The following is a 25496-nucleotide window of genomic DNA, read 5'->3' on the forward strand; positions in this document are numbered from 1 at the left end:
CATGAGAAATGTTTTTTTTTTTACCGTTTTTGTTTTTAATTAATCGACGAAAAACCTGTAATTATTCTTGGAAGGCAGAACTATGATTTTAAATAGACTTAGTCGATAAACAATAGTAGATTGGTAGGTAGGTATTTAGTATTTTATACTTTAATATCTGCATAATACTGATGACAATTTTCAGGTTTTATTGCGACAAATAAAAATAACCTAAATACAATATTCGTTCTTAGATTATATAGATAGAGCATCAAGCCTCAAAAACGGGTCAACTTTTTGACAATTAGCCGACTCGTTTTTTTATAAATGTTCTATATACTTACGCACACATTTTGATGTATCTATATTTAATTATTTAATAAATATATTGAGTTTTTGTGCATTAAAAAGGTGCAGAATTTATAAGACAAAATAAATATAGAAGTTACGAAGGAATCACTCATAACTATTATATTTATCACGCAAAATTGTAGATAGGTATGAAAAAGTTAACCCAGTTTTCTTTAAGTATTTGTATGGAGACATTCTATTTATATAATCTAAGTAATCATCATATCAGCCGTTAACTGTCCACTGCTGAACATAGGTCTCCCCCAATTAAAGGATTTTTCTAGTAGTTGCCACGTTTGGCAGGCGAGTTGGCAACCGTCTTTCCTTATTTAGACTTATATGATTAGTCTTTAGTGATGTTTTAAGAGGGCCGCTGCTGCCCATTCCTTGACTATTAAATTCCCTTAGTCGCCTCTTACAACACCCATGGGAAAGGAAGGGGTGGTCCATTCTATGCCTGGACCACACGTTATTAAAATACAATATTACACTGTTTTATTACAAATGCTATCTTTTAGTTTAACCAGCTCCATACAGATCAGTAACAATATATTGTCTAAAGCTGTTACCAAGTAGTGCGTATTGTGACCAAAGTTTCAATTTATAAAATTATTTTATTTTGCTTCATTTTTTTTAAATTAATATGGTAAACATGATACCTACGTTAAATCTTGGAACGAACGTAATCATAAAAAAAACAATGGTTTAAAAGTCTTCCAATATATGTGTAGACAGTTACTAACATCATAATTCTAAACCATATTTACAAGTTACATAAAAGCTCACAAAAAATGTGAAAATTTTGTGCAGAATAACCTACCTAAATGTGAATATCCTTAAGGTCGGCTTTTTCAACATACATCAAAAAGAAGATGATTCTTAATTCAATTGTGTTATTGTCTATTAATTACCTCATAAATTCGTCAGTTGTAAACAGATTTTGTTTACAACTGACAGAGTTATGAGGCAATAAACATAAACTGGAAGGATCTACTTACTGTTTGTTCCATAGAAATCTTAATAAAGTCTGGTTAAAATAATTTACAACACAACAGATTATAATCCAATTACTGACAATATCTGTAATTTATAGGTGTATTAAAGAAGCGGCTGTGCCTACCTCAGAATTGTCTTTTTTTTTTACAACACAGGGGGCAACGAGCATGCGTCTCACCTGATGGTAAGTAACTACCGCCGCCCATGGTCACCCACAACACCAACGGCATTGCAGGTGTGCTGCCGGCCTTTTAAAAAGGAAATATGCTCTTTTCTTGAAGGCTATGTTGTCGTATCGGTTCGGAAATACTGCTGCTGGAAGTTGTCTCGTGCCTACCTCAAGATCAGGAATGAAATTTAACGCGATGAAAAAGCCTTTACAGGTAAATAGTTCCTATATATCTGTTTCTTTATTGCCGACATTTCGACGTAGTGCAATCAAAAGAACCAGGTAGTTTGTAAAAGCTTTTTCATCGCGTCAAGTCTCAATTGTATATTTAGAAATGTGCAAACAACGCGAAAGCTTTTTTTTTATGCAACTTTGAATGTCAAACAAGCTAACGGCCCACCTGATGGAAAGTGGTAACCATCGCTTATAGAGATGAACAGTATCATGGGTATAACAGAGTGTACTCTTTCACCCATGATATTTTCCATGTATTGCCATTCCTGAGGACTCAGGTGTTATTCCTCCATACCCTGTAAATTCACTGCCATATCTCACCCTTCAAACCGAAACACAGCAATGCAAACATAACTGTTTCACGTTAGTAACACGAATCGGACAAGGGTGCCCAAGGAAACGACTTTTGTACAAAGTCTCCCTCATCTCACTTTATAATTTTATTATCTTTCTAAAAATATCATTTTTCATACAAGAATACAGTCCTATTGCCCACATGTACCTTATATTATATTATACAATATACCTTACTTACTTATACTTTTTAAATTCTCAATTAAATTCCCACTTAAATGTTCATAATAAAATTAATGTTTAGAAATGCCAATGCTTCCAAGGTAATTTACTTTGTTCCATCAGACGCATCACAGCTAAACCAAGTAGACAGTATATAATCAAGTAGAAATTAAGTGAAATTGAGAGATGATACACATCAGTGCAGTAATGGAGCGAATAAAGGCCGCTTTGTCATCGGCTAATTTGCGAATTAGTCGCGGAATGAACGCCCGGCCACTCGGGCGCACTTGATCTAATTAATTACCTTTGTCGCGTAGCGCCTAGCGCCGGGATGCTCGCGGGTATGAACACTCAACGGTTGAAAACATTACCCCCGGCCCCGGACACACAGTTTTTATATAGGTTGTAAGGAAAAGTGACTAATAGTCTGAAACCTAACAATAGTAACTGAGGAGGGACATGGATCGTTAATAAAGGAGTGTAATATACCCTATTAGGTCGACCTCCACGTGGTTTTCCCTAGAAACCATCATGGTAAATTCTAGAGCAATTTGTCACGATGGGCTACCTGACCTGCTTTCATTGTCACCTATCATCCCTCATTGGTGCCCCGCCAGCGTATACCATTAACGCAGAAGGAGGTGACCTTTTCATAATTACCCATTAAAAAAACAATAGTACGGGGGTGGGGCAAGGGATCATTAATAATGGGGTCTAACAGTCTCACTGCAACAATATACCCTATCAGGTCGACCCCCACGTGGTTCTCCCTAGAAATCATCGTGGTTAATTCCTATGAAATTCGTCTCAATTAGCTAAGTGACCTGCTTTCATCCTCACCTGACATCTGCCTGGTGCCTCGCCAGCGTATATCGATAGTGCAATCGGGAAAACCATTTCATTATCATCCATAAACCATCCATAATACAAAAAAATAGTAACTAGGGAGAAAGGGATTGTTCATAATGGAATCTAACTGCCCCATTGATAGCAATATATCCTATCAGGTCGACCTCCACGCGGTTCCCCCTGGAAACCATCATGGTTAATTACTGGTAAATTTGTCATGATTGACCAACTGATGTGCTTCATCTTCACCTACCTACCTACTCACGAGTACACTGCCAGCGTATATCGTTAGCGCAGGTGAGGTTACTATTTCATCTATTAAGAAAAACACAATAATAACTCAAACCGAATAACTTAAGACAAAGGTTACCTTTGTCGTAAATTTTTTTTATTGCGGTAATAGGTTTCAACCGAAACCTATTATCACAATAACATCATGGGTTGAAATATGTTTTTTTTTTTTTTTAATTAAAATTAGCTAAACTTAGCAACGGAAACCAAATCAGTAATTTTAAGAATTAATATTTGTTGTCATCATATGACGAATTAACTGGATTTCAAAAATCATTTTGTAATTTATTTATTACAAGTTACAATCACAGTTTGCAAACAGAAATGAGTCTCTTTACCCACAAGAATATATGTTGTAATTGAAGTTAAGGGTTTCAATTCGAAATATTAATGTAATTTCAACATTAAAGACGTTAAGTACATGTTTCTTTCCCGTCCAAACCTTAAGTAGTTAATTGTTATTTTCTAAGGTGGCAAATACTTTTGGCCAAGACTGTAGTGTAATAGAAACTGTGAGCGATAACATAGAAAATTGATAATTTGATTTATTTAATTTCGTAAATAGATAAATAAGTCAGCCTTAAAATTTAAAAAAAAAATTGGAATTTCAATTACACATTGTTATTTTGTTTTCATAGTATCGAGTGTGTTTTTACTTTTAGGTGCATTTATGTATTTTTTTTTTGTCTGAATGAAAATGGAACTGATTATCTCACCTCCACTATCGGTATATGATGGCGAAGCAGCAGTGAAAGATAATAGGCAAAAATGAAGTCAAATGTTGTTCAGCTGTATGTTTATGTTTTGATCATGCTATGTACGCATATTTTTGGAGGGTTTGCTTGAACAAAATATTATTGTACCTACTGTATAAATTAATGTAACATTTGTTAATTATCTGTAATGTGTACCTATTGAAATAAAATAAAATAAATCTGTTAGCCCATCGTTACAAATTCCACAAGAATTAACCACGAAGGTTAACTGCGTGAAGGTCGACCTAATAGGGTATATTGCTAGCAATGGAGTTATTAAACCTAATCACTAACAATCCTTGTCCCTCATATATGTATAAGATGTTAATTAATAAACATTCAGAAGATTTGCTCGCGTAAATGAAATAATAAAATTCTGTGATGGTAATTTGGGGGAGGGTCTACACGTGTACCAAATTTCATTCTAATTTGTTCGCCGGTACAGCATCATTGCTATGTCATAGAAGCATGTCTACACATCGATCTCTCCATAAGTAAATATCCATCAAAATACTAAAGATCTCGATTTCATTTCACTTTGTGAAAAAAGGCTATCATAACTAAGGCAACACCTACAACCTCTCTATTGTTGGCACAAGTATACGAGAACACTTGAACAACACACTAAGGACGCGTCTAATGGAGTAAGTGCTTTGCCAAATGGCGCGAGCCACGGAGCTTTTAATGCAATTTGCCGCCCTTTGTGAAGCGGAATTGGCGCAATCAATCCATTTACACTTTGTTTCGCCAACATTGCCACTACCCGCCTCCGCACTACCGACACCGCTGCGACACGCTTTTAGCGACAACTAAATTGCCACCAAGTAATTTTTACACTGTTTCTTCTACTATCATGTGCAACGCTTTTACTGCTATTACAATACGTATCTAGTTTTCTTGTAAATCGTAGGAGGTAAGTATACAAACATATCGTTATAAATGTTCAAAACTATTTAGATTTTATTTACTTAATTACAATTTTATTTATTATGTAGATTTATATATAATTAATAAATATAATTATACATATCGTTACACGTGGAATAAAAGCCTGGCGTGCTATATATATTTTTAAATACTTAAACATCGGTACCCTACGTCGGACCATGCGAAACGACATAAGACAGTCTATTTAATTGAATTGTTATATTAGTATAAAGCAGCTACGACATATTGAAAATAAAATATACACAAAACAGATAAATGCAAAAAAAAAAAATTAAAAACCTTACATGAACGTAAGTACGTTATTACTACTACGTCAATTATAGGTAAAGCCAAGTCCGACCCATCCGTTTCCGATCTTTTCCCTCTGTTTATAGAAGCCTATTACTTAAAGTTTATTAAACATACTGAAACTGTAACCTTTATTAGATTGGAGATAAAACTAAGAACATTTAAACCTATTTTTTTGTATAACATAGTTGACAGACCATGAGTTACACATCACTCACTGTCATTTGAATGTGTAGCTGCATTAAATTTATTGAAAATCATTACAGCAACATGAGAAAAGCAGTTGTACAAAGGAATATTAACTGTAAATATCTTGCCATTTATACATATTTTAAACCAATTCTGAAGTAGTATAGGTGACGTAGTATGCGTGAGACGAATTAAGAATGAAACAAGTTCTCTCTGCCTACCCCAAAATGGACCTACCTTTAAAAAATATAAGTATATTATTTATATCGATTCAATTAAATCTAAATAGTAGTAGAGAGTAATCAAATATTGTTGTAAGGAAATTATGATAAGGTTTCCTATTGCAGGTACAAATCAAAATTATGAAGAAACAAATGCATTGAAGCAAAATGTTATCGTAGGTCAAGTTTGGCTACATGAGCCTAATACAAATATAGTACAAATAACTGAATTAGACTCTTACGACTCAGATATTGCAGACAAAGAGAGACAAAATGTTTTCAACAATGTGTGTAGTTATGTTAACAATGATCGATTCAAAGTTGATTCTGATTTTGAAGAAGAAAAATGTAAAATAAATAATAAAGCCAGAGATAAAAGACGTTTAAGAAACAAAATTTTTAATAACGTTCCTATGTCACCAACAGATTCAGACACTGGGATTCATGTGACAGACTTTACACATACAAGGAGAAACATTAAAAAAGCAAATCAACAAGTTAACTGTTTTACTATAATTAATAAACATTATGTCATTAATAGTGATTCTTCTACAGATAGTGAAATATATACTAAAGATCAAAAGCACAACCTACCAGAACACTATGAATGTAGTAGTAATAAAAATACATCTTTTGACGAATCCCTTACATATGAACACAATATGGATAGGGATAAACATACAATATTGATATATTCTTTTAAAAACAAACATTTATTCTCAGAAAACAACTCAGAAACAATGAATATTTCTATTAATGAGAGTAGCTCCACGTCAAATTCCATAGAAAATATTGGAAATAACTTAAAAGAGATACCTCTAGACTCTTCCAGAATACCTACCCCAATTCCTGGCACATATGTCCCTAGATTAAACTTATCGATACCACCATCATTGCCAAATGTTACAGAAGTTACTGAATCGAAGTATCCCTCAAACGAAACTATAAAATCTGATTGGAAAATAAGAAAGAAATCAATAAACAGCTGGTTTACAGACATATCGGCATATGCAAGGGAGAAAATAATTGATAACGAAGAAAATTCTGAAAAACTGAACATAATAAACTGGATGGCTCTATCACCAAGAGAAAAGAGACGAACGTCAAAAGCTTCTGTTCCACGATCAAACCTTGCGCCAGTTATCGAATCTAATTTCGAGTTTGTAACAAATAAAAAAACAGAAAATATTAATGGCAATGATGTGGAATTTTCAAGAAAGCACGACAATATTTACACGGTTGAAAGAATACCAGTAAAAAATGAAAATTTCAAGGTATCTTTTGAAGAGAAAAATGACACAGACGACAGAGGTGATCATGATGAACACAAATATTTGCGTAAGCCACAAATAAAATGTACACCGAAAACTATTAAAAATTTTTCTGAAATAACAGAACCCATTGAAAAACTAGATAGCAGTAAGTGGATTATCCACAATCGATTAACTTCGCAAGATAAAAATATTGATTGCAATTTAGATAATATTGACATAATAAACAACTCAGAAGCACAAAATGAAATAAGTGCTAGTTATAGGCTATGGAATAATAATATGTCCCTTTTAAAACCCGCCGAATGGTCTGAATATTTCCCAATGGTGGATAGTGTACCTTCTATAAATTTATCTTTCGACATCGATTCACTAGAAGAGCAGTCTTGTATTAGCCGATTAGTTAGATGTTTTCAATGCTGTAAATGGTTAAAAATATGATTATTATTTAGATTGTAAATATAAATAAAACTACATGTATGGTATTTGTATTGGCGAATTTATTAAATTCAATCACTATCAACTTCCAGTAATTGAAGTACTTACACAAAATAAACCAGCTATTCAAATTAGGTACTTAAAAAAAGAAAATACGACACAATTCAATCATCATTATTTACATGATTTATACTATCACATTTGTTTAGACATAACTGGTGTCTCGTATCGCATAGTTTAGAATGTTGTAAAAAATAAATTCATAGAAAACCCATAATTCGTTATAGGAATGTAAAATATACATGCAATTATGAACTTGTCAGAAGTTATATTCACTCCTCTACTGTTAACCCTATCTATTATAATTGTATTCAAACGCACCGCATTACAATAACTCATATCACACATTATATAAATACATGAAGTACATTTGAAATTGAATTTCATATTGCTTATTTGAATAAGCTCAAATCTACATATTATATGACTTGTCAACGTCTGCAAACTATTTTTATATGAGTATTCATTATTTATTTTTACTTAATATTTAATATTTAAAAATCTGTCAATGAAGGCAAACAGTTCTGCACGAAGATATATCCAATCGTGGACAATACTCAACAATTCAAAGATAGATTTACTTGAAAGTTTATGTTTTACAATCATAGATAAATTTGTAATATACAATTTAGTTTTGGAGAACTATTATCATGTAAAAATAATATTTATTTCATTATGACAATAAGGTCAGAACTGCAACCTGACCTTTGAGATCTGTTTAAGCCATGTTGCTATAAAGATCACCACTTTTATTAAAAAAAAAAAGAATGTCAAAATAATTAGATACAATGTCTAGAATATAGACTAATAACTGTAATGCATAACTGAAATATTTTTAATACAAATTGTCAGAAGATACCTTTGATTTATTTAGAATATCTACATGTTTAAATTTTTAATATATTGATAAAAAATACAATTTATTTCACTGATACAGATTTAAGTAGATTATTTAAGTCAATTTATTAAAATGTTAAACGTACCGTTTATTTTCTCTTTATTTATAAGAGCTATTAACTAACAGCCAACTTTTGTCTATAATTTAACATATCATCTAATCTATTATATATTGATATCGGATATATAAATTTCTTATCGGAAAACCAAATTATTTAGACGAAATCCAAATAGGCGTAATAATTTTTCTTTAGATATTTATGGAAAAATAACATACGCTGTCTATTTATATCTGTACGTACAGATTTACAAAAACTGATTTTATACATGCATATTGAATAATCTTAATATTTATTGAGTTATATACTGTAACAGAGATATGTGCCAATTACGTTAGGTACATTCACGTCAAATATAAATTATATAGATACTATATATTTCGTTTTATACAAACATGATTATAATAATATATTGCAAAAGCTATTCACAATATATTGTACTTTATACTTTATATAAAATAAGCATATTGTACTGGAATCCATATTATGTCAGGACCTTTCAAACTTAACGACGACTAACTTCGTTACACATAGTATTGTATTAAAAACAGTACAACCCTTCCAATGATACAAGACACCCAACAGTATGTACGAGTATAAAGTACACAGTGAATATGTTGGAAATAAATGCAAAATGAATTTATAAATTCACGGATAACTCGAATAACATTTTGTACAATTATAAGTATACGCACGCACCAACAACATTTATATATTGATTTAAAGTATATTGGATTAAAAATGACAGTCATGAAACAAGGCAATCACAAACCAGTTTATTGGTTTTCTTATGAACACTCAAATTCAGTATTTAGATACTTAATACTTTTTTTACATTCACAATTATATACTCTATGTAAAATGAATGGATGGCGCACATGTTTTTTTTTTCTTAAACCATTTACTTTTTACTTAGACTTTCAACTGTGTCTTTTGACATAATATTAAAAAAATAATAAGTTTATGCCTATTCTGAAAACTTGAAACGTATGCGGAAATTCTATTTGTGTAAACATTTGACAACACAAATATGTTGAAAAATGCAATTTTAAAAGTAAATAAATTTCACTTCAAGGATTATCTGTTGTCGGATTTAAAAGTGTAAAAAGATGAAGCAAATATGAAAGCAAAATAAATATAACACGACATATAATGACTGCATAGTGGTCTGTATGCCCTACAATTAGACAAAATAAGGCCATCATTTACTTTATGATTAGCTGAATATTCAAATTTTGCCATGATTTAAAAGGTTCTATATAGAAATACTGGCCATGTCCTTTGTCATATAAAATTACATATTTCATATTTACAACAGAGGATATTTCCTAGTTAATCAATGTAAAAAAATTTCTATAGGCAAACGAAAAGCAATTTTATGCGAACTCAAATGTATACCACGATCTGTTTGTATCAATTGCCTTCTGACAAACAAGGTCTATGTTGTGTTTTAAATGAATGATATTCGCAAAGACAGAGGAAACTACAATTTATAGAGTGTACTCGTATATAAAATGACAAACTAGGACAAAGAAACGATGTTTTTTTTTAATATTAGCAATGTTGCAATTTATAGTTCTTTTTTTTACATGTGTTGCTCACATCTGCGTATCAGGTATTTTTCATAAACTGCCAAAAATAACCTGCCCGATAAAAACTATCGTGGGATTTTTTTTATTTTATACTTGACACATACATACATATCTGTCACACCCGACTCCCTATTAGGGTAGCCAAAAACAATGGAACGCTAAATGCTTCAATTGAAACACACCTCTTTCGCTACTTACATATTCATCAATCTTTTCATACACGCTCGCCAGTTACAGGTACTTTTAATTCAGCCCTCTTTCAGCACATCGCTTATTTGGTCGACATACGTTCCTCTAGGTTGACCCTTACCGACATCACCGTTCATTCGTGTTTGATAAATCTTTTTCGTAAGGCTTCTTTCATTCATTATCTCCAAATGGCCAAACCAACGCAATATTTTTCGCCGTTTTCAATTTTTGTCACTACATCGTCTTTCAATCCACACTTCTCTCTAATCACATTAATTCTCACTCTCTTTTTGTGTAATACCACACATGTTTCCCAGAGCTCTCATCTTTACAGCATTTATTCTACTTTCATGCTTCTTCTACCTTTCATCTACGATTCAATTCCGTATATCATGAATTATGGCAAGACAAACTTTACTCGATACTTGACACAATCTTGGCAAATCTTTATATCTAAATCATTCGATGATAATAATAATACCTATAACCTATACATTAAGTCTTAATAAAAAAGAAACTTTTTATTCTAGCATTTCATGGACTTCACAAAAAAAAAAAACAAACACTTAAATTGTAGCAAAACCGGTTTTGATTCAAAAACTCAACTACTGAATCGATTTTGATGAAATTTCTATGGGACCTCGGATCTGAAATCAGATAAAAAAATATCTAGACTAATTTACAATTGATTTTTTTTTAAATAGTTTGAAAAAAATATAACCTATACCATATAACCCATATACTACTTAGATTATTTAGTACTTAGATTATAAAGTAGCAAACAAATGATTCGAAAAAAGCTGATTTAATAATATATATACATAACTTAAGGACACAAAAGCAGACATACACAGTAAAAAGAGATGAAAGAATGCATATACAAAATAAAAGCAAAATATATAAGAGATAAATAAATAGATAATAATAATAAGAGATAATAAATAAGACTCCATGCTCTATCTATATAATCCTGAAAGCCTATATGGCTACTATAACCCCAAAATTAAGGGGTGTTAAATACGTATCACATGAAACACTGTCACTCTCAAAAGTTCTGGAGACCCTTGCTCAATGTAGTATCATAAACATATATGACAAAGGTACCGATCGACAGATACCGTCGCCGCCCCGTACACTACGATCGACAACCAAACTGTAATTTCCTCTGACATTGACAATATTCATTTGTAAATTATCTTAACACCAGAATGTTTTCTTACGAACATAATTTTCAAACATTGAATATTTATTTAATGAATTTTTCAATCATTCATGATATACTTTCATTTTCCTAAAGGTGAGTATTAACTAATAATGTTCTCTCACTGCAATACTATAATATATTCAATTAAGTAATTTTTGTTTTTAAGCTGTTACAGAACATCTGCACGGTCTTGGTTACTCACCCTAAAAAGGATTCAAGGTATGGGCCCAGACACATCCCAATCTATATGAACTGGGACAAAACCTGGCACGAGCGGTAGCCCTGTGAGGTGGGACTTGAACTTAGCACGCACTGCGATTAAACACAGATGGTTCTGAACTGCCAAAAATGTCTATAGAGAAAATTCGACTGTCTATAGAGACGCACGTAGGAACTAGCAGTTTTCATCAGTAATTAATTTTATTTCTTTCCAGCAGATCAATGAACGGTTGTTTTTTATATATCGTATATTGCGATACTAAATGGATGTTAGCGGTGACATTGCTTACGTTTTCTATATTTTATCAGCAACCAAATCCATGATAACATGTCGCTGTTAAAAATTCTTTATGACAACCACAGACATAGAATTAATATGTCGATCAGAAAATATTATTTAACTTGAAGCACCTTTATGACATTGAAATAATGTTGTTTTTGCTTTAATTAGTACTTCTACAATATCCTTATAGCTGGTACATTTAGCTTTCATTTACCAATTAGGTACATTTGCCATCTACCCCCATCTATGTCTGTGGTGATGACTAACTACGAAAACCGCTAAATACTACAGACTAACAAGAAACACAGGATTTGTATTTTCGCGTTTCCAGCTAGTCCCAAACCACCGGCATGTAACCGCGGTACGTACTAAGCCTTACTAGAGCGTAGTCCGGGTGCAGGCGCAGACGCAGCGTGCAGCCATACGGCGGGCCCGACGCGGGCGTCACGAGGCGGCGGGTAACGAGGGCTCGCGCCGGATGTAGAACAGGATGTAGGGCTTGCACGCCGCCACCGCCGCCGCCTCCGCCGCGCGCACCGTCTGGTCGTTGAAATGAAACCACTGGTCCTCGTTGATCGCGAACGCCGTGTAGTGACCGGATCCGGCTCTGTATGACATAAATAAGAAATACCAATGGCTATATATATACTGCGCCATCTAGTGCCAAACAAAATAGTATTTTTATTGTGTATACTAGGATAGCATATTTATAATGAAGAATATTATTATTACACATATTTAATTTCTTTTTTAAATACCCTGACCACCATAAACAAATAAATCTAACCAAAGGTATACTACGTCTTAAAAACCTCTTCTTTTTTATTACCATAGACATGTCTAATAATAACTAAATATATTTATTATTCGAGACTTTTATAAAGACGTTTGAGTCTAAAACTCCTTTCCAATAAAAATAAGTAGGCAGCCAGAGTCATTCGAAGACTGTGGTCATTTTAGTAAAAATAACATTCGTAATTCATTCGTCACAAGCCTCATCATCACGGATAAATTATGCATGTTAACAGTATTTTTCACTTTGGTCTCATTGTCATTGAAGAATTAAGCATTTAATATATTAATTTATTTAAACTTCAATGTACAATTATATTAGTAAGTATACATATGGCGGAGTTAACACCTAATGGCGGCGGGGAAGGGATCGTTAGTAATTACAAATTTTTGTTTATGAATAAATAAAATTAAAAAAAAAAAATGCGGGCTACCAGTCCCATTGCTAGCAATAGGACTGGTAGCCCGCACTGGTAGCCTGTCAGGTCGACCTCCGCGCGGTTCCCCCTGGAAACCATCGTGCTGAGTTCCATGTGTATTCATCACGATGGGCTGACTGATCTGCCTTTTTTCATTATTCACCTATCACCCCTCACTGGTGCCCCGCCAGCGTATACCGATAGCGCAGGCGGGGTTAACATTCCATTAATCATCCATAAAAAAAAACACCTAATGGCGTTTTTTACCAATCAACCATGAGGCAAGCAGAAAATTAAGTAGGCAATGCATTTACTACTAACTAATGTAGTATAAGTATAAATGCTTATTTCCTGTATTTATTCATCATGATATAAGCCTTTAAATATCCACAGCTGAACACAAGCTTCCCCCTTGAGAGGTTTTGCCAGTAGTTGTCATACTTGGCAGACGGATTACCAACCACAGTTAGGCTTTAGAGATGTTTTAAGAGGGACGCTGCTGCCCATCCCTCATCCTGCTTTAATCGTCTCTTACGACACCCACGGGAAAGGAACGGGTGGCCTATTTTATGCCGGAACCACATTATATTAATTGCTCTCAGTAAATATCTTACCCGGAGCCGTGGTGCACGATGACGGCGGCGAGGTCGTACAGACGGTTTGCTCGGGAGGCGCCGCCCGCCGCGAACGCGGACACGTCCAGCGCACGCAGCGGGAACGAGATGCGAGTGTCCACCTTGGTTCTGCAACCAGCCATGACGCCTCATTAATATAAACGTTTATACGCATGAAACGCTTTACGTCTTCGTCATGTGCATAGACGCTAAGGGCACCATGAGCCCACCCAGGATGCAAGCGAATCTCTGCTTTCGGTTATACGAAAAAAGATATTTGAGAATTCATAATGCGCCCTTTTAGAGGCTAACCTAACCGGTGGGGTAGTAATGGAGTCTAACTGACCCATTGCCAGCAAAACACTATCAGATCGACCTCCACGCGGTTCCCTCTGGAAACCATATAGGTTAGTTCTAGAGAAATTTATCACGATGAGCTAACTGAACTGCACTTTCATTTTCATCTATCATCCCTCACTGGTGCGCCGCCAGTGTATACCGATAGCGCAGTTACCATTTCATCATCAGCCATTAAAAAAAACCTAACCTTTCGGTAGAAAAGGATTGTTAACGATTTTGTATAACAACCCTATTGTTAGTAATATACCATAAAAAGTCGACCATTGCAGTTAACAATCATGGTTAATTCTTATGGAATTCATCACGATGGGCTAACTTGCTTTTATCCTCACGAGTGCCCTACCAGCGTATATCATATGCGCTAGTGGGATTATTATTCCATTCTCATCTATTAATTCGAGAACCGTGAGAACGTGTTTAATCGTGGGACTCTAATAGTAAATATAAAATGTCTTTATTTATACTACGATCTGTCTCCTCGCTGGGACAATAAATGGTATGTTGGATATTTACTTTAATGGCTGAAACGCAAATGCCTCAGCATTTCAGTTTCAGTCTGCGAGTTGTGTGATTTACGTCCATAAGGTCTCTCGTCAATCTGTTAGGGTGTTTTGTTATTCTCTCCTTGCAGAATTGTGTGTTGTAATATTTCCTGTCCAACAGTTCCAATTTTAGGTCATGATGCAGTTGCTCGTTTGTGAAATACTAAGAAGCATTGGTCATTATTACTATTCATCATCTTCATACCCTTATCCCAATTATTATTTGGGGTCGGCGTAATATGTTGTGAATGTGAAAAAAGACTATTTTCCGCGCTTAGCCTCTCATTTGGGCCATTGTGCGTATGAGTCGTGGCTAGTACAGCCAACCTAGCTCCGCCCAGAAGCGTAGAAGCTTCCTGGATTCTTCACAAGCCTCACGGAGCGACCTCACCGTTCCGAGGATTTCTAAACGTTGATGGGCCACAGCCTCACATTCCAGGATTACGTGAGCAGCCGTTTCTTCGGCGTCGAAACAGCCTCGACATAGAGGGCTGTCTGTGGCTCCTATTGTGTATAAATGTTTGTTTAATGGACAATGGCCCGTTATTGCCCCTATCATTATTTTGAGGTTTTTTCTATCTAGATATAATAAACGTTTTGATAGTCGTTGAGGCGTAATATGTTTTTTATCCATATTACAAAAAGATTTGGCTTATAGTTTTACGACCGACCACCTCTGCCTGACGTCAACCCAGTTTAGGAATTATTATTATTAATAGTAAAAAATAGATAAAAAGATAATGGATAGAAGATTGAATGTATGAATGATGGAAAATAATTCTTCTTACATAGAAGGCATTTATTTCTAACTCGTAGACAATTTAATGTGATAATACATATAAATAAGTGTCAAGATGTACCTGAAATAATTGTGCCACCGGAATCTCTTGAGATGCAAACATAACACATTTGGTAGTCTGCGGATCCAAAACTGCTTAGTTGATTTCTGTTTACACTTACAGCTACTGCAGAAATACCGCTCAGTGTCTGCTAACTCCTCGACCTAGTAAACAGAATAATAATTAGATTGGCTGGAACAAAACTCTTTTAGAGGTAAGTGCACATTTGCTAACATATTGTTAAAGCAATCACATATATTTTTTACAAGCGCAATAAAGAACATTTATATTTAGTTTATTATGGTTACCATCGTCTAGAGATATGGTTATGTCACTATGTAACGTATTGTAGGGTCAATGCAGGAACTAAGAATGCTGAAGACATTCTACAAAGTAATTTCACTACCTGGATTTTTCTATGAATGGAATGAAAACATCTTTAGTCTTATGTAGATTTGTGAAATACTTATAGATTTTAAATTTGAGTTCAAGTGTCACACCTTAATTTTTTTTATGCAATTTAGAATGGCAAACAAGCTTACGGCCCATCTAATGGAAAGTGTTAACCGTCGCCTATAAATATGACCAGTACCATGGACATAACAGAGTATACTGTTTCGCCCATGATACCCTCCATGCGTTGCCATTCCGGACTTAGGTGTTATTCCTCTGCACCCTGTAAATTTACTGTCATATCCCACCCTTTAAACCGAAACACAACTATGCAAACACAACTGCTTCACGGCAGAAATACAAGTGGGACAGAGACCTAGGTGCCTCTGTCCCATTCGTCACAAACGACTTTCGTACAAAATCTCCCTCTGGTAAATTGTCTGGTATATTTTCACTTCTATGTTGATCCGTTATTAATTTCATACATTCAATTAATTTTTGTGATATAAAATCTTATATTATTTATTATTGCAAGATTATTCTTAACAAATAAGTAGTGATAGTGTTCAGACAGAACCGGCCTTAAAAAGGCACCCATGTCAAAGAAGGATCGCCACAGAAGTTCCGCTACAGTAAAGAGTAAGTGACCGTCTTACGTCAAGAGAGAGGGATGTCATCAAAAATTTATACGAGGGCGCCAGGTAGTCAGTAAGAGAGAAAAAACAATCGTGTTTACAGAGTCGCTTACACATATAGTTGTTAAAAAATTTTGCAGTACTAAAAGCCTAACCTGCACGAAGCTGGCGAGGCAATCGGCGAGAGCGACAGGCGCCTCGTGACGGCCCGACTCTGGCAACTCTAGAGAGAGGTCCAAAAACGGGTCGAACTTCTTACTCTCTGCACCGCATGCTAGGCACCGCACCTGTAGGTAAATAAATAGATCATTATTTTCATCAGCTGAACAAGTATATCTCTATCTCTACGATTCTTGTTCAGCATTACCTATACAGAGTTGATATTCAGAGAGCTTGGTTACTTTAGAAAGAATAAAAAAAAACAAAGAAAAAATATTCATAAATTTGAATGTGAGGTCACTTCTTGTTTTTTATAATGGCTACTTATTGATTCTTTATAGGAGTATAAGATTGAATCATTCTTTAATCTTTCTCCAAACAAAAAATAAAATTTACCTCGCTTTGCAGTGTACCACCAAACACTGCTGTCACAATGGACGCAGCTGGCGTTCTAGAAACGAATTCGCTTTCCCCGCGATCTGGCGGCAGAAGCTGCAGTAGCTCCGTGTGTAATCTATATAAAAAATATATATATAATACTTGTCTTTACCCCCGACTTTATATAAAAGATCAGGATATATTCATCGGATCAACAGATTGATAAAGTTATATCATTTTCCATCCCAAATACTTTAACCTTTAAAGTGCCACAATGTTATAAACTAACTCAATTTAGATGAACCAAAGTAACCGATACAGTTAGAGAATTGAAGCGAGAATATGCAGCGCAGTTAAACTATCAATTTTAGATGAAGAAAAAATATTCTGGAGTAGCATTCCATTCCAGGCAATCACAGTCATAGGTAGAGAGGCTGGGTGGACTGTGAACCGTCAGCTTGTTTAACCTTTCTAAGTTGCATAAAAAAGTCTACAAAATATCAATATTCGATTCATCATAGGTATATGTCGCATCAATGAAATATGTCGTAAACTCCCAAACTAAGAGTACTCTATACGTTACATCTAAATTATGCAATATTTATGGAAAATATTTAGTAACATTACCTATCGAGCATATAACGTAAAAATTCATGTGCATCCTGCTGTTGGTAGCCGCGGAACCTGGGCACCACTTTCCATATAACCAGGAACAAACACTCTGGTGATATGGCTGCTTTAGAACCGCAACCACTGTTTAGATTTATTAATACCTGGAATTCAAATGATAATAACAATGTTACTGCACATAAAAAAAAAACTATGTAAAGCACCATTTACACAATCATCATCATCGTCATATCAGCCTTTAACTGTCCACTGCTGAACATATGCCTCCCCTTGGGGGGCTTACCAATTAGTTGGCACGCTTGGCAAGCAGATTGACAGCTGCAGTTAGGCTTTAGAGATGTTTTAAGAGGGACGCTCCCTCCCCTTCCCTCGCCCTTACGTCACCCACGGAATAGGAAGGGGTGGCCTATTCTATGCCGGGCCACACGGCATTCATACAATACAAAATTGCAATTACACTAATAGGTCACTGATTTCAAAGTTCCTACCATCTTCATATGTGAAACAAGAGTAATATATTTTGTTTATTCAGACGATATACTTAGCTTGGGCGATACGAAGCTTAGGACACTGATTCACACCCATTTCAAAGGCATTTTTAATAAGCCAAAAGATTACAATACCAACCTTCCTCAACTCCTCAGCCATGAGGACATCATGCATTTCCTGCCGCGTGTAACTTCTCGAGTGATACACCTTGCGGCCGTTCGTCTTCGTCTCCAGTGAAGGCAGCTGACTGAAGTAGCAACTAAACTCTTGAATATTATTCAAACTCTGCAGCACAGCATTCATGAAACATGTATTGCCTAAATTTTTTAAACCTACAACTTTCTTCTCTCTTTGACTTTTTCCATTACATGGGGACACTTTCTTTTCCTTATTTCTAGTTGTGTGAGATGTGTTGTACTCTGCCGAGTTGCTTTCTTCTGAATGTGATCGTTTACGAGAGCGCGGTCTTAAACTACGCACAGGATCATCTGAACTCTGTAACGCAAGTTTACAATCATAAGATTAGCTAATATGATAATAATAGCCTACATCCTCCTCTTATGGGAGGGTGGAAAGGGATTGTTAGTAACGGAAACTGAGAATCGCATTGCTAGCAATATAGCCAACCAGGTCGACCTCCTCGCTTCTCTCGACAGGTTCTCCCTGGAAACTATCATGGTTAATTCCTGATGAATTCATCATGATGGGCTAACTGGCCTGTTTTCATTCTCATCTATCACTCTTCACTGGTGCTCCGCCAGCGTATCCCGTTAGCACAGGTGGGGTTACCATATCATTTTCATCCATCAAAAAAAATCCTCTTATGGGATGCCCAAAGTAAAATATTTAAGGATTCTTGAAAACAAATAACACTAGCCATTGTCACTATAGCAAAAGATAATTTTATACTCATAAATAATACGTGTATAATATCTTATTTCATTTTGTTATTATTTAATATTTTACGTTATATTATTTAATTGATATTAATAAGCAGTATTATTACTGCTCATTACAGCGTCTTATCTATTTCTGCTGTGAAACAATGTTCAGTTTTGAGCAAACAGACAAGTAACTAATCAATCAGAAACATTGAAGAAATGTCAATTATTTTTAAAAAATTATATATAACTGATTGATATAAAGCCTAAAGAAAATGAAATTAACATAAACTTACCTTTGTATTTTTTGATGATTTACTTTCACTGATTTCCTGTGATGTATTAGCTAAGATATTAGGTATATCACCACATGAACTATTTGGAGTTGTGTCCAGCGGTCTACTTTCATCTTTGATACTATTAGGAGAACGTGAAAGCTTCTCACTGGGAGTTGCTGAATCTTCGCTACCATCTTTACTATTCTCTTCGATATTACTATTTGTATCAATGTCGTTGTTATCTCTCTTAGTTTGCATAATACTTTGTCTTATTTTATCTAATGTTTGCTGTTCCGTATCATTTGAAACATAATCGTCACATTTGTAGCTGAGAATATAACAAAGAAACAATATTATAAATAGTAAATTATTTTAATTCAATTAAATCTAGGCGCACAAAGTAGCAGACAAAAAGCTAGTATAAAATAATTATATCAAGTAGTGATGGTCTTGTAGCTGCAACTTCATTTTTATAAAAAAAAGGAGTGAACTACAGTTTAAAAAAAAAGATTAAAAGAAAAAGACATAGTTAACAAAACATCGACTTATAAATATTTACACCTACCAGTAAACAGAATAAACATCACAACTCATACAGAGCTGATGGTCTGTGGTCTCTGCATGCAGCTTTGCATGGCCATTGACGTAGCGGCCGCAATTCACAACTCCACATTGCAGACACAACCAATTTTGTTCTTTTATAGCACATTCTGTTGAATAGAATTTTATATAGGTATTTATTTTAATCATTGAAAATTTGTTATGTTATGCCTCTAAACAGGTGACAAACAATGTGTAGAAGTATTTTTAGCATCAATTTATCTTAAAATAAAATTAATAGTAATATATCCACACTTAAATATATCCTTTTTAATTTCCTGAGTCAGAACTGGCTATTTAATTAGAATTATTTAGTTCAGCTACCATTTTTCTAAGACTCGAAAATTGACCACCACTATTGCTACCACAAATTTCACAACTTTCCATATTAGCTATCAATCTCAGACTGCCATTTCGTTCATACACGTTTTCGTAGCACACACTAATGGTGGCAGAATTAAACAAAATAATTCTAATCAAATAATCAGTAAATAAATACGGACTTCCACAAGACAACACCTAGTTCAGTAAAATGTGTTCTGTACAGGTACTAAGTTGCAAAAAATATGAAATTTTATTCCCTATTTAATATTACTTACAACTTACTGTTTGTGTTAATAATAATAATAATATTAACTTGTACCTTACTTAAGTATAGGAACCTGTTGAACCTTGGCACTATGTGTACCTAAGCCACTTAGCTTGTTTCAAATGTTCCCGTACTATTATATTGCCTTTGGTGTTCTGTACACCACTGCAGACTATCTAATGGGAAGTGTTGCTATTGATCATATGTATCGTGTTAATGAGGTAAAAGTTTTAAGGCCGAAAAAGTGGCCGTATGCTTGTTTGCCACTGAGGTGAGAGGGAGATTTTGTACAAAAGTCGATTGCTTGGGTACCTCTGTTCCATTCGTGTTTCAATAGTGAAGCAGTTGTGTTTGCATGGCTGTGTTTCGGTTTGAAGGGTAGGATATGGCGTGAATTTACTGGGTACAGAGGAATAACACCTGAGTCCTCAGGAATGGCAACGCAAGGGGGTATCATGGGTGAAACAGTATACTCTGTTATGTCCATGGTACTGCTCATGTCTATAGGCGACGGTTACCACTTTCTGTCAGGTGGGCCGTCAGCTTGTTTGCCATTCTAAGTTGTATAAAAAAAAAAGTTGGCAAACAAGCATACGGCCCACCTGATGGTAAGCGGTTACCGTAACCTATGTACGCCTGCACTACCAGAGGTACTAAGCGCGCGTTGCCGACCCTGAAGAAACCTCTTTACCCCCCTTTTGAAGAACCCCATGCTGTAGTCTCTTGGGAAAACCTCGGCAGGGAGCTTATTCCATAACCTGAGTGTTCGTGGGAGAAAACATCTCTGAAACCGCATTGTACGCGACCATTTAGACTGTAAGGTATGAGGGTGAACTCCCTGTCGATGGCGAGCCGTACGATGATAGAAAGTGGCCGTAGGCATCATACTGAATAATTCCTCTGAGCACAATCCGTTGTACAAGCGGTAGAACACGCAGAGTACAGCATGAAGCAATTGTGTTTGCATGGCTGTGCATTTACAGGGTACAGAGGAATAACATTTGAGTGTATTTCGGTTTGAAGGGTAAGATATGGCAGTGAATTTACAGGGTAGAAACAAATAACACCTGAGTCCTCAGGAATGGTAACGCATGGAGGGTATCATAAGCGAAACAACTACAACAATCTGCACATCTATAGACGACAGTTATTATTGTCCATCAGATGGGCCGTCAACTTGTTTGCCATTCTAAGTTGCATAAAAATACTTGTGACTTGAATTAGCCTCTGATCTCAAAGATGATGATGACATTGAAAGTGAGCGGAGGGCACTGGCGGTTAGGGCGAATTTGATAGCATGCAAGTTTGCGCGGTACTCTAAATAAGTCACATCTTTCTACGCGTGCAATCTGTGGGCCGTATATACTCAAAATTCCTAGAGCAATCTCCGTATCCAATATAAAAACACTTTCAGTGTTGATGGGGCTGTCATGATTCTGTAGCACGTCGGGTATGTTCGCAGAGCATCGTGTTTGTTTTTATACCACGATGCGAAAAAGGTGCGCATCCCTGGTGCGCAAAGTACGTGTCAGAGCCAACAATATCTTGAGTATGATAGCAAGCACATTGGACTGTGTAAATTAACCACTGCTGCGGAATTTCCAATGGAATTGTACAGAGGTGATTATTTGTATACTATGTAAATGTGTGCGTACATGCATGCAGGCCTGCGTAGGTACCTATTTAAATTAGATTTCTTTAAATTTTATGTTTTAATGTCTATATACCTACTAGTCCTAATGTCTATCATGTAACAAAAGTTATAATTAAGCAAGTGATAAATAATTGTATTTAAAATTTAGTTTATTATGTAAAAAAATACTATTAATGTTATGTATGTTCCTTTAAGAATTTTCAATTTATATATTTTACTAGATCTAATAAAATGATTTTGATAGAAAAAAGTTAATAATTTTCTTATATATCTATGTTTTATCCCCAAATCCTCAATATATTCTAGGTATAACATGGTAATGGCTGAAATACATAGAATATACCTAGGCCTTTTTTATGATTTTTTTTAAACATCTTAAACACATGTTAGTATAAACTATCCATCTATGACATTTTACTGATAGATACTGAAATAACTTACCTTTCTAAATATGAAAATATGTTAAATTACAGAAAAAAATATTTTTCACAAAAACTGTCCTAGGTACAACAAGTTCCCCTATATAATTATACAATATGTTGCATTAATCTGTTTTCTAAGGGTTAATATTAAGATTAAAATACTACTAGTATCTAAACTAGGCCGAGCCTGTATTTCAGACACCAGTCACTTCTAGAAACTAAGGTGGAAGGTACGTAAACAGAAATTATGAAATATTATAGTCATGTGATTAATTCTGCATACAATACGCAACCAAAGAAGTAAAATGCAAGGTTCAACAAATTTTAAAGGATGCAATGCAATATAACAACTATGAACCTAAGCCAAAAGTATGTAATTCCTTCTTCACATATTTTTTTTTCTTTGTATTATTAACATACTACAATAAAACATAATAATGACTGATATTACACTATATTTATTGTTGTTGAAGAATAATAATACTCATATTTATTTATATATTTTTATTTATATCTATATGAAAATGTATTTACAGCTATAAGTAGTATACAGACTTTAAATACACTTTAAATAATTATTCCACACTTCCAGTCATTTTATATTATTATTAATGTTTATATAATTCTGGTAAATAATTTTATAGGTATATACACCTTCCTGTTTTGAATTAATTATATAATTAAAATACATTATCATAATAATATACATAAATGACTATTTATTATCATTATTAACAAGTAAAAAAAATACCTAGTACTGCAGACAATTGATAGCTTTAATATTTTTTTTCAACAGTTCTAATATGTTAGTATTTGACCACTTAGATACATACTATTATCTGTTATGTAAACATACTAAATTTCCACTCTACAAATTATTAAAACAACAAAGTGATAAACAATAAACATAGATTTTATTACATAGATATTATATCACTGATATATAAGAAGCTATCAAAAAAATCAGAATATTATTTTGATAATAATGGCAGACTGAAAGGATAGCATACTGTTTGGTGGACAACCAACAAATCTTCTAGCTTTTTAATTGAACTTTGAGAATAGAATACTAATACAACTAAGGATAGGTAATAGTTGCGGATAAACTACGAGGAAATACCTAATTAACTAAATCAAACCACAGGGATTTTTAATTACTTCCATTAAACGCCGTTATATAGAATACATAATAATTAAGCAAATATATTTAATATAAAAACAGACCATTGAAATCATGTTACTGAGATTATTTCAACGCAACGCGTCAGAATTAGGCGATAGTCACGGTCACCCCTGCCGTGCCCCCTCCCGCACCTCAAATCGAACAGCTGATTATTATAGCTCACTGTATTGATTTTTATAAACTAACCTCCACAACCAAATGTAAATTAATGCCCATACTTAAAATACTGACTTATATCAAAGTAATTGAATGGAATACCAATATAAAATATATATTATTGTACCTGAACAGTTGAAGTTCTTTGTGATCGTGCTGTCCTCAACGATGTAATCGGTTTCCACCTTGACGTTATCTGACAAATGTACACATTCCATTCTTCATAATACGTTAAGTCTTTTTGATGATTAGTAAAAATATTCAATGGGATTTAATTCATATAAATGATTAATTGTAACTAATGCACAATTCAATATACACTTCAAAGGTGTCTCCTGAAGCGAACCCTAAAATTATACGAATTAAGAATGTTAAGATAGACGACATATATAGAGTAATGAGTGCGAGCGAGAGAACAAACTAATCAACAAAACAATTACAGTGAATTCGGATACACACGTAACGCTACATGCATTTTGGAAGTAGTCATCGATTTCAATGTAATATAAATTTTTTATTTAAAGTGTTAATTTAGTTTAGATTAATTATTTTTAAAAATGTGGTGTAACCTAAATCTAACTTACTTTTTTATTTAGTATTCAATTCATTCATTCCTTTATTTAGTACAAAAGTTTAATATATTTTTCATTTTAAAAAATTAACTAGATTGTTGGGTTTAATATATATGAAATATAAATTAATATCAATTTATTAAAAAATTAAACGATCTTTTTTGAATCTTGAATTATTCAAGGAGCCTTGTATTTATTGAATGTTTCCGAACATACCAACACCACTCCACTACTATTTTTTTACGATTTAGTAATTTTTTTTTTTTTATATTTACTCCTTTTTTATACATAATACAAATACTATGCACCCTAGAGATAATTACGTTATAAGTCTGTGATAACCATGGTATTACATAATTATTTGAATGGATACTATCCTAATATTATGATTGAGAGTTTATCTTATAGCCTCTTAACAGATTACTATGAAATTTGATATAAACGTTCTATATGAAATGGAGGTTGTAGGCACCTCTTTATCCTGGTTAGTAAACATATGTCGGTAACGCGGATGAAGTCGCAAGTTAAAGCTGAACATAAACTGAACATGAAATTTAAAGCGGTCCTGTTTTTGTATATTTTTTTTTTATTATTGTATAATTTCACTCTTATGGTCCCTACATAGTATAGACTGCCGGTTCTTTCTCTTTCCTTCCTTTTCATTCCGTAAGAGATGACTAAGGAATGTCGAGGGATGAACAGCAGTTTCTTTTAAAACATCACCGCGTGCGTGACAATTACTGGAAGTCCCCCCCCCCTGCCCCGTAAGGAAAGGCCTACATTCACTTGTTCTACCATTGTTTCATAAGATCAAAGAAAATTGCTAAATCTTACAGAACATATCAATACTTATATGACAAAAAAAGTAAATGAATTTACTTGTTCTTTGTAATACATGTGAAGGTAATAAGTA

The 25496-nt window shown here is 34.1% G+C and overlaps 2 protein-coding genes across 3 annotated transcripts; one reads left to right on the forward strand and one right to left on the reverse strand.

Moving 5' to 3' along the window:
- The first annotated feature begins 5832 nt into the window (after positions 1–5832).
- Positions 5833–7498, forward strand: LOC128200980 (uncharacterized protein MAL13P1.304-like). Its single transcript, XM_052896380.1, has one exon. The coding sequence runs from the start codon at positions 5891–5893 to the stop codon at positions 7496–7498; it is 1608 nt and encodes a 535-aa protein (XP_052752340.1). The 5' UTR covers positions 5833–5890.
- A 39-nt stretch (positions 7499–7537) lies between these two features.
- On the reverse strand, positions 7538–24389 carry LOC113510633 (ubiquitin carboxyl-terminal hydrolase 3-like). Of its 2 annotated transcripts, none has more exons than XM_026894102.3 (10): positions 24139–24389; positions 19973–20117; positions 19426–19735; positions 18387–18743; positions 17757–17902; positions 17148–17265; positions 16748–16879; positions 15586–15728; positions 13824–13952; positions 7538–12605 (listed from the first exon to the last, which is right to left on the reverse strand). In XM_026894102.3, exons 1-10 carry the CDS (start codon positions 24227–24229, stop codon positions 12443–12445), a joined length of 1734 nt encoding a protein of 577 aa, XP_026749903.2. In that variant the 5' UTR covers positions 24230–24389; the 3' UTR covers positions 7538–12442. The 2 variants fall into 2 exon arrangements, with proteins under 2 accessions (XP_026749903.2, XP_052752226.1); XM_052896266.1 differs by having other exon boundaries at positions 23897–24345.
- Between the last annotated feature and the right edge of the window lie 1107 nt (positions 24390–25496).

The sequence above is a fragment of the Galleria mellonella genome, unplaced genomic scaffold (assembly GCF_026898425.1).
Source record: "Galleria mellonella isolate WM207_F2 unplaced genomic scaffold, CSIRO_AGI_GalMel_v1 utg32, whole genome shotgun sequence".
Lineage (NCBI taxonomy): Eukaryota > Metazoa > Arthropoda > Insecta > Lepidoptera > Pyralidae > Galleria > Galleria mellonella.